The 15,200-nt window shown below is 34.5% G+C and overlaps 2 protein-coding genes across 3 annotated transcripts; both read left to right on the plus strand.

Annotated features, from left to right (window-relative positions):
* The first annotated feature begins 4,685 nt into the window (after positions 1-4,685).
* On the plus strand, positions 4,686-9,805 carry LOC141689796 (protein PHOSPHATE STARVATION RESPONSE 1-like). Of its 2 annotated transcripts, XM_074494192.1 has the most exons (9): positions 4,691-4,836; positions 4,938-4,967; positions 6,082-6,787; positions 6,891-7,146; positions 7,231-7,307; positions 7,406-7,445; positions 8,285-8,342; positions 8,540-8,609; positions 8,949-9,805. In XM_074494192.1, exons 3-9 carry the CDS (start codon positions 6,146-6,148, stop codon positions 9,297-9,299), a joined length of 1,494 nt encoding a protein of 497 aa, XP_074350293.1. In that variant the 5' UTR covers positions 4,691-4,836; positions 4,938-4,967; positions 6,082-6,145; the 3' UTR covers positions 9,300-9,805. The 2 variants fall into 2 exon arrangements, with proteins under 2 accessions (XP_074350292.1, XP_074350293.1); XM_074494191.1 differs by having other exon boundaries at positions 4,686-4,967.
* A 580-nt stretch (positions 9,806-10,385) lies between these two features.
* LOC141689795 (cellulose synthase A catalytic subunit 4 [UDP-forming]) lies at positions 10,386-15,073 on the plus strand. The gene is made up of 12 exons (XM_074494190.1): positions 10,386-10,543; positions 10,614-10,812; positions 10,897-11,018; positions 11,103-11,175; positions 11,263-11,416; positions 11,491-12,103; positions 12,257-12,394; positions 12,567-12,692; positions 12,781-12,993; positions 13,103-13,630; positions 13,792-14,142; positions 14,263-15,073. Exons 1-12 carry the CDS (start codon positions 10,478-10,480, stop codon positions 14,842-14,844), a joined length of 3,165 nt encoding a protein of 1,054 aa, XP_074350291.1. The 5' UTR covers positions 10,386-10,477; the 3' UTR covers positions 14,845-15,073.
* The last annotated feature ends 127 nt before the right edge of the window (positions 15,074-15,200 follow it).

Genomic DNA, 15,200 nt, shown 5'->3' on the forward strand with positions numbered 1-15,200 from the left:
ATTAAATCTTGTTTAATTAATAATAATTAAACCGTTAGTCCGATTTAAGCGAAACGAAGACCCCTAGACTCAGAAAAATGAAACGAATCCAATAAAAATAATTTTAAGTCATAATTTCTTCCGGAAGAGAGTGGTCTTGTGTTAGTTAATTGTTTATAAGTCCTATTAGGGGTAGAATCGAGTCAAATAAATTCCGAAAAATTATAATAAAATCAAATAGGGTTAGTTAATACAGGTATGAGTCTAGTATCAATTCTAAAAATATTTATAAGTCCAAAAATCAATTATGCTTTATGTGCTACGTGCTTTATGTGATTATGTGAACCTTACGTGCTATATAATTATATGTGTATATATGCGAGTCAGATAGAAACGCATGGGTAGATTGATAGGGTCACGTAGTATTAATTCGAGATACGCATATGTAGTAAGTTATCTAAACGACTATCTTTCCATGATTGATTCAGTATCAGTAAGGCAGATCAAGCTAAAGACCGAAGGCGGTGAGTTGAACCAGGTTAAGTACGCGCAATGCAAGTTTTTCCCCTATTCTAAATTCAGAATAGTAAATTATACCCCATTTTTCATATCAGTTACACTTTGATAATTCTTGTTCATATACACTGTTACGCAATTATTGATTCTTGTTTCTATTTCATTTCGATTCTTGATTTCTCCAAATTTATTGAATTCCCTATTCATATTCCTATACTTTTACCCTTGTTACATATACTCTGATATATCCTGATGTTGGGATACATCAGAAGCATTCCGATTGTTCCGGATGCTAAACCTTGGACTGGATGGTTACGATACGGGCTGGGTTTTACCCAGACCTTTAATTAATAGGCCATAATTGCCTGAGTACTCCTTATGTTGGTTGGGTCTATGCAGTTGGGTATAGATCTGCACTGTATCCTGATGATCAGCAGGTTATAGTGCATATGTTGGTTCTTGTTTCCAGTCTTGTTCATTTGGAACTCGTCAGTGTTGGCAAATTATTATCCTATACAGATACAGATGGTTGTTCAAACCAGCAGATTATCGGTTCATTTATTCTTCTCTCTTTATACTATATATATATTGTTGCAGACTTGTTGAGCAATATTGGATCATTCCCTTTTATTGTTATTCCTCTTATTTTACAATTAAGGTAGAGAATGAAACCCATCAGAACCCGCGTAGTCAAGAAGCGAGTCAAACAGCGGGACCCCCTTATACCAAGAGTGTTCATTCCTATCCCCGAAGAGAGCTTTAAGTTACCAGATCAGGTGTAACTGGATAAGTAGTATTATGGTTTGAATAAAAGTTGTGTGATGAGAATGTAGATAGAATAAAGTTTTGTAACAAAGAAAGTTCTTGAGACAGATTGTTTTATTTAGGTTTGTAATAAAGTTAGTGTGTCGTTCTTGTTTTCAACTCTTAACCTTAAAAGATCCTGAGTAGTAGTAGTTCAGGGTAATTATTATATTTATATTCCGCTTGTGTAGGTTTAGTTTGTAGTTGTTATTAATAATGCCCCAAATCTATACCCCGGATTTGGAGGGTGTTATATCATGAGTCATGGGTAAATTAGTGGGTAAATGCTATATGGGCAATAGTCGCCTTTAAGATAATATAGATTCATTGGTCGACTCGGTACAGTGTCTTTAGCGAAATAAAACAAATATAAGCATCTATATCACTTTTACCTTTTAACCTTATATTATATTTAATTATCATTACTTATTTAAAACTTATTCGCAACAAGCACAACTATGTTACAAGCCTAACTATATTATCATAGACAAAATATTAAAAATTGGCTGATAAGGTACTTTGTTAATTAATTAATTACCCTTATATTTTAACTCTTCTAATTTTATTTTTATTTTTAATTCATATTATTCTAATAAATTTATTAGTTAAAGTCATTAATAAGAAAAGAAGACCAAATAATGAAGTCATTCTTTAACGCACGATTATCTCAACCCTGCGCCTCCCTACACTTTTCATTAATTTTAAAATATATAAATTATATTATGTTACAATAGCTGAAAAGTTAAAAATTTGGTCGGTATGAATATCTCGAGCAACTCATCAATCTAAAAACTATCTTTTTTTATAATAGTCGAAACATTAAAATTTTGGTCAATATGAAGATCTCGGGCAATAATATATATATATATATGATAATATATATATATATATAATTATTTCGGGCTAAAAAAATTATACTATTGAATCGAGCTAAATAAAATTAAAATTAACTATAATTTGTTGGTCGATATAATGGTCTAGTGATATAGCAAAATAATATACACTATCTATCTCGCCTAAAACAAAATTATACTATTGATCTAAGCTAAATAAAATTTAAAGAAATCTAAATATAATTAGTGGGAGTCGGTTGGAATATTATAACGGGTATCGGGTTAAAATAAAATATTAAATACAATTGATCTTGCTTAAAAAAGTAATACTATTAAATCGATCAATTACAAAACTACATCGAAATATAAATTGTTGGTCGATATAATGATATTGGGCTAAAATATAATATAATATCATATTATATTCATCGGGGTAAATCAATATAATATTCAATCGAGATAAGATAAAAATAAATAATAGCGCCATGCATCGCTTGAGTTCTAAGCTAGTATTATTATATTAAAAACTAAACATTAAAAGTTTGATTATTGTTACTTGATCACTCAATTTAGAGCTTATAATTTACAGTATACTAACTTAAATCTCGTGCGATGCACGGGTACCCATTAATATTTAAAATTTTTATTTATCATGTCATTTTATAATTTTAAAATATTTATATAATATATAATAATTATAATTTTGCAATGAAAATTATAGGTTAACATGTGGTCGTAGTTAAGTAGGATAAGTATACTAAATCTCGTAGTTTAACAATTTAGTAGTTTAGCGGATATATAATACTATTTATTTATTTTTTAATAATATGATAAGCTATGATTGTAGTTTAGTAGGATAAGTAGACTATGTGTGTAGTAGTTTAATAATTTAATAGTTTAACGGATGTATAACACCATTTATTTATTTTCTTAATAACCAAAATTTGGGGAATAACCGTTGAAACAAACTATAACTCATTCTGGTTATTATCACATAGTATAGATAATATAAATAATGATAAAAATTACCGTGATGCATCGTAAAATTATTATACTAGGGGTATAAGGTTCGAATCCTAATAATAATATATTAAAATTATATTTTACAATATATAAAATAAAAACAATCGTGCACGAGTTATATGCTAGTATTACATAAAACAAGAAGTTCAGTTATATAGAGTGCAATGCCAATATACTTTATTAATTCATACCTATTATTAATAATCATCTATACTATATTATAATAGACGAAACATTAAAAGTTTGGTAGTCGGTCGGTCGGTACTTGCTGAAATTACTTAATTACCCTTACTTAATTGTTCTAATTCTAATTGATATTGAAGAACTTCCTCTATTACTTTACCAATTTCAATTCTATTTTATATCGAATTTTATACCACTATAATTTATATTTAAATTCAACTTTTTTTACCAATTTAAATTTTAATTCATATTGAATTCTATATCATTCTAATTTGTTATTTCAGGATAAATTAAATTTAAACAAACTAAATATAATTCTTAAAATTTGGTTGATATATAGTGTGACTCGGGTTAAGATAAAATAATAATACTATCAATCCTCTGAAAAAAATTATACCAATGAACTTGGATACATAAAATATATTATTTTATTTATCCATGATAAAAAAATACATTATACAATTGATTCAGACTAGCACAAAACTAAAACAAAAATACAATTCGACTAACAAAAAAACACATATACTAATTATTCAGTCTAAAACAAAATTATGTTATTGATCCGGAATTTTAAAAATATAAACTAAAAATAATTAGTTTGATTTGGTCGGTGTATTGGGCATCGGGCTAAAATAAAATAATGTAAATCACTGATCCGAGATAAATCAAATTAATATTAGACTAAGTATAATTCGTTTCTTATCCATGTAAATAAAAAAATCAAATTTTATTTAAGACATAATTTTTTTTAAATACACTTAGAATTATCAATAAAACTATATCGTACAATTAGTAATATCTTTCATAGAGTTATAGTTAATCGATTAAGTAATCACCATGCTAAAATAATAGTTTTTAAGATACTAACATAATGCAGACATTATATTTTTACCCTCAATAAAATTATAATTTTATTATAATAATATTTCCCGCCTTAACAATGTTATCACTTTAAATAAGTTTAAATGTTCTAAAAAAAATTATGAACATATACATTTTTTTATGAACATATACATTTACTTATATAATTATCATGAAATCATATGATTAAAAGTTTTAAATGTACAAAATTAAGAATTGAATTAAGTATATTTTTAAAATTACGTAATAATAAAAAAAATATGTGCAGAGCTAGTAAACCTAATAGCTGCATACATAAATCACAATCCACAATCCCAACTTTCTTTTAAATTGTTAATAAAAATTAAAATAACAAAATTAAATTCTTTATTTAGCCCTCGAGTACCTCCATAAGACAACTTCATCACATGGTCCCACACACTTGTCAATCACTACCCTCTTGGCCTCTTGTATTATTCTAGAACGTGTATTTCACGCGCCTCGAATGAGAGTGGGCTAGTTTCACACTTTTTCAACATTGTATAGAATCCAAAACGAAAACGCACTAGCCACCGTTCAATTCCCTTGCGCACGAGCACCGGCGAGTCAAATTAGTGATACCCCCAACTCGCCCTTTTACATATACATACATGCCCATGTATGTATAATTCAGTGTATTTATTTTTAGTTTTTTGTTGTTCTTCACTGTATCAGCCCTAATTTTGTTCAATTTTTTTGGGTTTTGATGGAGCGATTCAGGTCTAAAGTTTGCAACTTTCTTTGATTTTGGTAAGAATCTTGAAATACCCAGTTTTTAGTTTTTCTTAATTTTGGCTGTTTACTTGTTTTTATGCAGTTTCCAAGAATCAAGCTTGTTTTTTAATTTTTCTGTGTATTATCTGTGTATTTATTTGTGTATGTGTGTGCGCGCGCGCACACACTTGGAATTCTTAGATCTGTTGTGACTGATTTTTATCGTAAATGATGTTTGTTTGGCATGTGTTGTGGTGTAAGGTGAGTCAGAAAGGAGCAAAGCATGAGCTTTTTTTTTACTGTTAAATTTTAGAACTGAAGGGTGTTGATTGGTGTAATTTATTGTGTTATCGAGTTTAAGGGTGAACTGGCGGAACTTGGAACTTGGAAGCTTCGGAAGAAAGTCAGTTTCGGGTTATATTTAGTTTGTTAGATATGTTGAGTTTGTTTCAGTCGATAAGTGCGTACTTACAGTGCTAACTGCAATTTAGAAGTGCTTGATGATTGAATTGTCTTTTGAAGCTATTAATGATTGTCTTAGAGATGCTATTGAATACCTTGTTTATCTATAATCTTATACTTGTTAGGGATTGTGATTTATTAGTTGACCAGGTTTTGTTTGCTAGGGCAGTCAGTTAGAAAGTGAAACAGTTTTTTTTTTGGACCAGCAAATTAAGGGTGTCCCTGATGCACATGGGTTTTATCAAAGGATCATAAAAAAATGGGAGTCGTATTCTTCTTTTACTCCTTTAGCTATAGGGAAAGACTGTAGCTTTTTGCTGATTATTTTTCTTAAGAATGATTTTCTGTGCTGCAGCACAGTAGTAACTCGTTGCAAGCATGGTTGGATACTTGGATTTCAACAATGCAGTATATTATGAGATCGCATGAATTATAAGAATTAAAAAGTAAAGAAAGTATATACTACTTAAAATATTTATGCATGATAATTTCTTCGAGGACATTTAGCTAGTTGGGACATGTTTGACATATGTTGCATAAGGCTAATAATATGATTCCTTTGCTTTTCCCAGCCAACGTGGGTTCATGCCCAGAGCCTAACCATAAAGAATTGAACATTTGAAAAGTAGATTTTTTAAACTGTTCCAAACATGTCTTAAATATTTAAGTGGGCATTTTTATCGCACAGGGATCGAGTACAGACTTGTGCTAGCTGATATCAGTTCCTAAAAATATCATTTAAGTGGGCTGAAATGGAGGCACGACATGCTTTATCCTTTCAAAGCTCAAGTGCTAGACAACTTAGTAATCATGGTGCACCTGGAGGTCTATCTTCATCTTTACCTGTTCTCTCCAATCCTTTGTTGGCAGATTACCAAGAGGCTTCAATGGAAAGAACACTTGCGTCAAATCCTATAGATGTTCGGCCTTTGTTGCCTTCCAATAGTGGGGTTGTTGGTCCTATTTTTTCTTCATCTGCTGGGTTCTCTTCTGATCTCCAGTACTCCACATCTGCATCCCATGGAAAACATTCAACAAAAACTCCTTTCACATCTCAGTTATCAAATCCTGGGGCAACTATGCCATTATATAATCCCTGTGAATCTAGAGTTTTCAAGTCTACCTCATCCAGTTGCTATACTACGGAAAGAAACAATGATTCCTGGATTACAGATTCAGTACGCAGCTACCTTGACTGTCCTGTAACTTCTCCTGGTTTAAACAATCAGATTGATGACAAGAACGGTGTGTGTGTTGTGCCATCTGAGGACTTTAATAAGACAAGTGACTGGCAAGAATGGGCGGAGCACTTAATCACTGACGATAATGCTTTGCCTCCTAATTGGGTTGACCTCCTTGTGGATGATACTACCGTTGCAGGTCCAGAACCACAGGTTGTTTACTCTGACCTCTTTAGTTTTTTCTCCTCATGTGCTTTGGCTTCTTCTCTTTTATTAGAAAGAATTTTACAAAATATATGGTATATTATTATTGCAGATTCCATATCAAATGTCCACTACACCTGTGAACTGCCCAGTGCAGCAGCCACAAGTACATCAACAGCAGTCACAAGTACAGCAGCAGCAGCAAGTTAATTTGCAACTCCCTGCTTCATCCGAAGAGACATGCACTGCTGTCACACCATCGTCCTCAGCTGGAGGCAGTTCAACTTCAACGAAAGCACGCATGCGTTGGACACCAGAACTACATGAAGCATTTGTTGAGGCAGTCAACAAGCTGGGTGGTAGCGAAAGTAATTTTTTTCTTGCTGTAATATACTTTCTAGAAAAATTACGATGTAAAGCTATTTGAATTATCTGATGATTTCGACTCACAGGAGCGACTCCCAAGGGTGTGCTGAAGCAAATGAAAGTTGAAGGTCTGACTATATATCACGTAAAGAGCCATTTGCAGGTGTGTTGTTGGTCCCTCATCTTAATATACATTTCCTTTTGCAGTAGATTTGCCTATTCTTTTAATATCATTTTTGATGTATGTTCTCTGAATGGCAGAAATATCGAACTGCAAGATACAAACCAGATTCAGTGGAAGGTAACAACTCCTCTAATATTCTTATCAATATTGATATTTTGTGCTTCAATTTGTATATTTACATTACATTGAACTTGTAATATGCCACAGAAACCAGTTGATTTGTTTATGCAACTTTTTTGCTCTGGTCATTTCAAGTAATTTTTTTAACTGAAGCAGATTATGCATTTTGTACTGATATTACTTTCCTCTCCATCAAGTAATTAACATCTAAAGCATAATTTAACTCAAGATCTTACTCAAATAAATTGCATAATCAAAGACGTCATGTCTATGAGATTCTAGTGTGAAGACGGAAGTTTTATGTTTTAAGTTATGTTCTAAGTAGTATCGACACTTGTTTAGGTTGTGTAACCTCATTGGGAAAAGTTATTCCACATTTCCAGTTGTTTTATTACTCAAACTCAAATGCCTTGGAACTAATATTTAGGTTTTCAATTGCTAAACCTATTTAAACACTTACCTTATTTGACGCCTTTATAATGTTCATGAGCATGATTTAATTTTCTTGTGAGTTCTATACCTGCATGATGTTGTAACCTTTGACCTTTGGTAATTCCACGCCTATATATGTACATCTTAGATGCAAGTTTATGATAGTTAAAAAATAAAATTTAAAGTTCTAGTGCTTTTGCAACTATTGGAAAGTTGTGATTAATTTCATACAAGTATGTTTCAAACCTAAGATTTCCATGTTAGATGTTTAATTTTGACCCTTCACCATTTGTTTTTCTATCCTTGTGGATTTTGAATTTGACCTTATAAGAATGTAGCAGTGTAGCACATAGGAGGTGATTTTTTGTCATTCATTAATAATGTTGTGTATTCTCATTTTGCAGGATCTTCTGAGAGAAAACTAATGCCTATTGAAGAACTGTCATCCTTGGACTTAAAAACGTGAGTTTAATATCTAAATAATTTGCTTCAATATGATTGCCCCTGATTTTTTGTGAGTTATAGTTCTAGATGTGAAGCAATATTTTCATGACCTGGTATAAAATTATAAATGCCGTGGTTTGTAAATTTTCTTATAGTGTGATTCTCAAATTATCAGAAGTATTGTGGGATCAAGACTCTAACATTAGTCTTAACAGGGGCATTGAGATCACAGAGGCACTACGGATGCAGATGGAAGTTCAGAAACGCTTGCATGAACAGCTTGAGGTACAAATGCCCCTCTTAGTACTAATTTTTAGTTTAATCGTAATCATGTGTAGGCAGTGTAGCTAGCTACCGACTGATGAAGTATGTTAATGGAATGCAAGCACCAAAACCACCTGCTTCTGCATAAATTTGTTTCTCCCATGCAGCTTTGAAAAGGCGATGCTTGAGGCATTTTCCATACAGTTCCTTGTCTTAAAAATTAGTAACATGTTGAGTTTTTTAATTAAGTATTTTTGCGTTTCTACATAGTTAGCACGATGAACCATGTTTTTTTGTCATAGTCAGCCCAGTACATTTGTGATGAATTATTATTTTATGTAGTTTTTTTATTTATTTCAGATCCAGAGAAATTTACAGCTGAGGATTGAAGAACAAGGAAAACAGCTGCAGATGATGTTTGAGAAGCAACAGAAATCGGGACTTGACATGGCAAAGGCCTTATCGTCTGATATGGACAAACGTGAAGCAATTCAGGATTCCCTTGCCAAGAGTGAGGAAGCAACCTTACTTTCGCAGCATCAGCTACCAGCAGATGTCCCAGAAAATGCCATCCCAGCAGCAGAAAACATTTCTTCTCATGTGAGAGAAAAGCAAAAGCAACCTGAAGTTGAAATTTCAAAGGATCTTGCAGCAACTGTCACTGACAAATCTACCTCTCAACCAGTAAAGCGTTTGAAAGTAAATGAATAGGCAATACTATTCTCATCCTCTTAGATACATGTAGTATCCTTCATTATCACTGTATAGAACAGGTAGTACTGGATAGTAAGGAAGTTTGGGACTAATATCTCTGTCTTCGTAGTTGTTTGTCGATCAGGGGCTTTTGCCGTCTTCAATTCAACTTGACCAGCTAATTTTTTGAGTTTTGCTCCGTGGAGTTTGAGCTAAGAAAGGATGAACACAGATGGACTTCAGTTGGAAGCTTTCACATTATTTTTGCCTATAGTTCTTCTGCTTGCGAGATCATGACTGTTAAGAGCGATCTTAGATTCAATGTAGTTTTTTACCTTTTGTCAAATAAGATATGATGCACACAGTCCAAACCACCCCTCTTTCATTCAACTTTGAAGTGATTTCAGTTGATAGTTACATTGTTGACTACATCATCAATGTATTTATTATGTTGTGAACATTATGTTTGGATTTGTGGAGAACATTATATATTGCTTCAATAGTATCTGGACATAATTGTATTAGGTGCATGTATACTCAGAGCTTTTTAATTGCCCAATCCCCTGATAATTTTCACAAGGGCCAGCATTTATATGGTTGCTTTTTTTAAAATTTGTATGAGGCGCTTAATTGTTACAGGTACAGAGAGAGTAGAAGGCAAGCAAGTTTGGTACTAAAGCTTGTAGCCGGCTATGTTCTTTATACCATTTATTTAATCTTCTTTTGTATCATGCCAGCTTCTGAGATAAATAACATTTTTGAATTGAATATTTGCATTTGACAAGGCTCCCATGCTTAAGAAAATTTGTGGAAACTAGTCAATTACCCAGCCGCATAGCCACTAGAAGAGACTGCCTATTCCTTGAATACTGGTGAGGATTTCCTAACAAAAATGCTGAAAATAAACTAGGTGATAGTGTCAGTCATGGCTTTGGGTGAAAGTTACACAGACATGCATTTTGGTCTCTGCATTATATTTATTTTGACGTGTATTTGGCTTCTAGAATTAGCAAACAAACTGTCCCTTTATCACCAATCTTTGTTTGCTTGTATTCCAATCAAACTCCATGACCCTCCAACAATCAGTTGGTAAAGCTAGCTTGCAGTTTTAACATCCCTCATTAATCCTTATAACTCCTCCACCTCTCTCTTTCTCTCCTCATCACTCCCTCTATTGCTCTTCTTTTTGCTTGCCAATGGCAGGCCTTTTTACTGGTTCTCATGGCCGTGATGAAATGCATGTTTTGCATGGCGTGGATGAGGTAAAACTGATTTAGTATTCTTAATTTTCTTCTCACTTTTTGTTGCTTTACACGTTTCTTGTTTACGCAGCATCGGCCTCCTACCGCTGAGGCTACAAAGAAGATTTGTAGAGTTTGCGGAGATGAGATTGGATTCAAAGAGAATGGGGATTTGTTTGTGGCTTGTTTTGAGTGTAGATTCCCAGTTTGCAGGCCATGTTATGAGTATGAAAGAAGTGAAGGCAACAAGTGTTGTCCTCAGTGCAACACACGCTATAAACGTCACAAAGGTCTGCATTGATCCGTGTCTGTTTGTGTTTCGATTTATCACTTCTCAGTTGTGAAAATGCTAACTTTTGGGTTGTTTTGTACAGGTTGTCCAAGAGTTGCTGGAGATGATGAAGAAAACTTTGACGCTGATGATTTTGATGACGAATTTCAGATTAAACATTATGGAGATACGGCCCCAGATCATCAACACTTGAATACTCCATCGGTAAAGTAGTTTATGAGCTAGCCATTTTAAAGATAACAACGAAGGTTGACAAGTTTGAATATGATCAGGTTGTGACTATTGCAGGAGAATGGAGATCATAATCAGCAGCAGCAACAACATCCAAATGGACCTGCTTTCTCTTCCATTGCTGGAAGTGGTAAAAACCATTTGACCTGCATTGTAATTTCTTCAAGTTCTTTATGCAATGTTATTAAAAGGTTTGTGATTTGGGGGTTGTTTATAGTTGCTGGTAAAGATTTTGAAGCCGAAAAAGAGACTTACACTAATTCTGAATGGAAAGAGAGAGTAGATAAATGGAAAACAAGGCAAGAAAAAAGAGGTTTGGTTAGCAAAGGAGATGATAGCGGAAATGATCAAGGAGATGAAGATGAATATCTGTAAGATTCTTTATCTAGTTTCTCATAATTGTTTATCTACATTCACTCTTTAACAATGTAAAATGCTCATTCAGAATGGCTGAAGCTCGACAGCCTCTTTGGAGAAAAGTCCCCATTGCTTCAAGCTTAATCAATCCATATCGAATAGTCATTATATCCAGGCTCGTCATTTTAGGCTTCTTCTTTCATTTTCGCATCTTAACGCCAGCCTATGATGCTTTTCCCCTTTGGATCATCTCTGTCATTTGTGAGATATGGTTTGGTTTTTCATGGATTCTTGATCAATTTCCAAAATGGTTTCCTATTAACCGTGAGACTTACCTCGATCGCCTGTCCATGAGGTTTGAGCGTGAAGGAGAGCCTAATGGTCTAGCTCCAGTTGATTTCTTTGTGAGTTCTGTGGACCCTCTTAAGGAGCCACCAATTATCACAGCAAATACAATTCTCTCAATCTTATCAGTTGATTATCCAGTTGATAAGGTGTGCTGTTATATATCGGACGATGGGGCATCAATGTTGCTTTTCGATGCACTATCAGAGACCGCTGAATTTGCTAGGAGGTGGGTGCCATTTTGCAAGAAATATAGCATTGAGCCAAGGGCTCCCGAATACTATTTTTCAGAAAAGATTGATTATTTGAAGGACAAGGTGCAGCCTACTTTTGTCAAGGATCGCAGGGCCATGAAAGTAAGCAGATCGGAAACCTTCTCTACGCCCCTGTAAATTTCACAATTTTTCTGTACATATATAAACAAAGCTGTTAGGCTGATATCTAAAGTTGTGTACTCGTATATTTTGTTGTATTTAAGGCTGTGAGAACTTTTCTGTTAATAATTGCAGAGAGAATATGAAGAATTCAAAGTAAGGATTAATGCACTGGTGGCTGCAGCACAAAAGAAACCAGAAGATGGGTGGGTTATGCAAGATGGTACCCCGTGGCCTGGGAATAACAGTCGAGATCATCCTGGAATGATCCAGGTTTAATATTCTTCCTAATGCAAAGTTCTCATATTCCACATTTACTAGGCATTGATGTAAATCCACACCACAGAAAGTGACTCTTAATTTGTCTATTCTGTGATCCTTAAGATACAAAATATGTTTCATAATAGTTTTCATATCCCGAAATATTGTTTCTATATGAATACAGGTTTATCTTGGAAGTGAAGGAGCACTAGATGTTGATGGCAAGGAGTTACCAAGACTCGTTTACGTTTCACGTGAGAAAAGACCTGGCTATCAACACCACAAAAAAGCTGGAGCTATGAATGCAATGGTGAACAAGAATCAATTGGTTAAACAATGCTTAATTGTTGGATTGTTTGATGCTAACACTAATAGTGATTTTCTATCATCAATTATAGGTTCGAGTTTCTGCAGTACTTACCAATGCACCGTTTATGCTGAACTTGGATTGTGACCATTATGTTAACAATAGCAAGGCTGTAAGGGAAGCTATGTGTTTTTTGATGGATCCCCAACTCGGCAAGAAGCTATGCTATGTCCAGTTTCCGCAGAGGTTTGATGGTATTGATCGCCATGATAGATATGCTAATCGAAATGTCGTGTTCTTTGACGTAAGTTGTACTAATCATATCTTGTCATAATCATTGTTTTTACTAGTAAATTCCAGTTTTTTTCTTTTTGCATAAATTGAATTATCCTCAAATGTTGTTCCGGTTACAGATTAACATGAGAGGCCTAGACGGGATTCAAGGGCCAGTTTATGTTGGAACCGGATGTGTCTTTAACAGACAGGCATTGTATGGATATGATCCACCAGTGTCTGAGAAGCGACAAAAGATGACATGTGATTGCTGGCCTTCATGGTGCTGCTGTTGTTGTGGTGGTTCAAGAAAGAAGAAATCAAAGCAGTCGAAGAAGAAAAAGGGACTCAAAGCTTTGCTTGGTCTCAGTGGGATGTATAGCAAGAAGAAGAAGATGGGAAAGAACTACACCAGAAAATCAGCTGGACCGATCTTTGATCTTGAAGGGATAGAAGAAGGTCTTGAAGGCTATGATGAGTTGGAGAAATCATCCCTTATGTCTCAGAAAAATTTCGAGAAACGGTTTGGGCAGTCTCCAGTTTTCATCACTTCCACACTCATGGAAAATGGGGGACTTCCTGAAGGGACTAATAGTGCCTCACTTATTAAGGAAGCAATTCATGTAATTAGCTGTGGCTATGAAGAGAAAACTGAATGGGGTAAAGAGGTCAGTAACTGTTTTGAAATAATCTATATGAAGTACGTTTTTTAGGCCTAAACGTATATAAATTCCCAAAGAACTAACAGGAAGTTTAGTAATAAACATGTATTTTAAGTGTTAGCTACTATTACTATTACAGGTGCTTGATGTGCTTGTTTTTCTTATAGATTGGATGGATATATGGTTCGGTCACAGAAGACATTCTGACAGGATTCAAGATGCATTGTAGAGGGTGGAAGTCTGTCTACTGCATGCCAAAAAGACCTGCATTCAAGGGGTCAGCTCCAATCAATTTGTCCGATCGTTTGCACCAAGTTTTGAGATGGGCTCTTGGTTCTGTTGAAATCTTCATGAGTCGTCACTGCCCGCTTTGGTATGGCTATGGAGGCAAGCTGAAATGGCTAGAAAGGCTTGCTTACATTAACACCATTGTTTACCCATTCACTTCAATTCCTCTGCTTGCCTACTGCACACTTCCTGCTGTGTGCCTCCTTACCGGAAAATTCATCATTCCAACTGTAAGCACCTAACTATTACAACAAGAACAAGACCTTTTCTTTTTGCAGTGTTTTACATAAATTTGTGGGACTTCTTAAATATGTAAACATGCACTGATATCAGAACTTGACCATTTGCAGCTGAACAATTTTGCTAGCATATGGTTTCTTGCTCTTTTCTTGTCTATTATAACCACAGGTGTCTTGGAGCTCAGATGGAGTGGGGTTAGCATCCAGGACTGGTGGCGCAACGAGCAATTTTGGGTGATTGGTGGTGTCTCAGCTCATCTTTTTGCGGTGTTCCAGGGGTTCCTCAAAGTCCTTGGTGGTGTTGATACAAACTTCACAGTGACAGCAAAGGCAGCTGACGACGTTGAGTTTGGAGAGCTCTACCTCTTCAAATGGACCACTCTACTCATCCCACCAACCACACTAATAATCTTGAACATGGTTGGAGTTGTGGCTGGAGTTTCGGATGCCATAAACAATGGTTATGGCTCATGGGGTCCCTTATTCGGAAAGCTCTTCTTCTCATTTTGGGTTATTCTCCATCTCTATCCTTTCTTGAAAGGGTTGATGGGAAGACAGAACAGGACTCCCACAATCGTAGTCCTTTGGTCTGTTCTTCTGGCTTCTATCTTCTCATTGGTCTGGGTCCGGATTGATCCTTTCTTGCCAAAGCAAACTGGTCCTATCCTTAAGCAATGTGGAGTAGAGTGCTAGACTTCCAGTAATATGGTTTGCTTATGCAATCTTTGGTGTCATTTTTTCATGTTTTACAAATTTTAACACTGCCAGCAGAAGGTACTTGTGTATTGGCTTGTGTGATTTTGGGACATTGTAAAAGTAATATGGAATTGGAATATTATTATAGTAGTTTACAATAAATTTTATGCAAGGCATGTAACTTCGCCATTACAGCTTAGTATATAAATTTGTACATTTTGCTCAATCCTTCTTAAGGCACGAGTGCTGTTACTTTGTAATTATCTAGCTACCATACAATTTAAGTAATCGCATTTTGTACATATATTTTGCACATACAGAAGCAAAAATGATGAACATTGCTTAATAAATCT

The sequence above is a fragment of the Apium graveolens genome, chromosome 10 (genome assembly GCF_009905375.1).
Source record: "Apium graveolens cultivar Ventura chromosome 10, ASM990537v1, whole genome shotgun sequence".
NCBI classification, from domain to species: Eukaryota; Viridiplantae; Streptophyta; class Magnoliopsida; order Apiales; family Apiaceae; genus Apium; species Apium graveolens.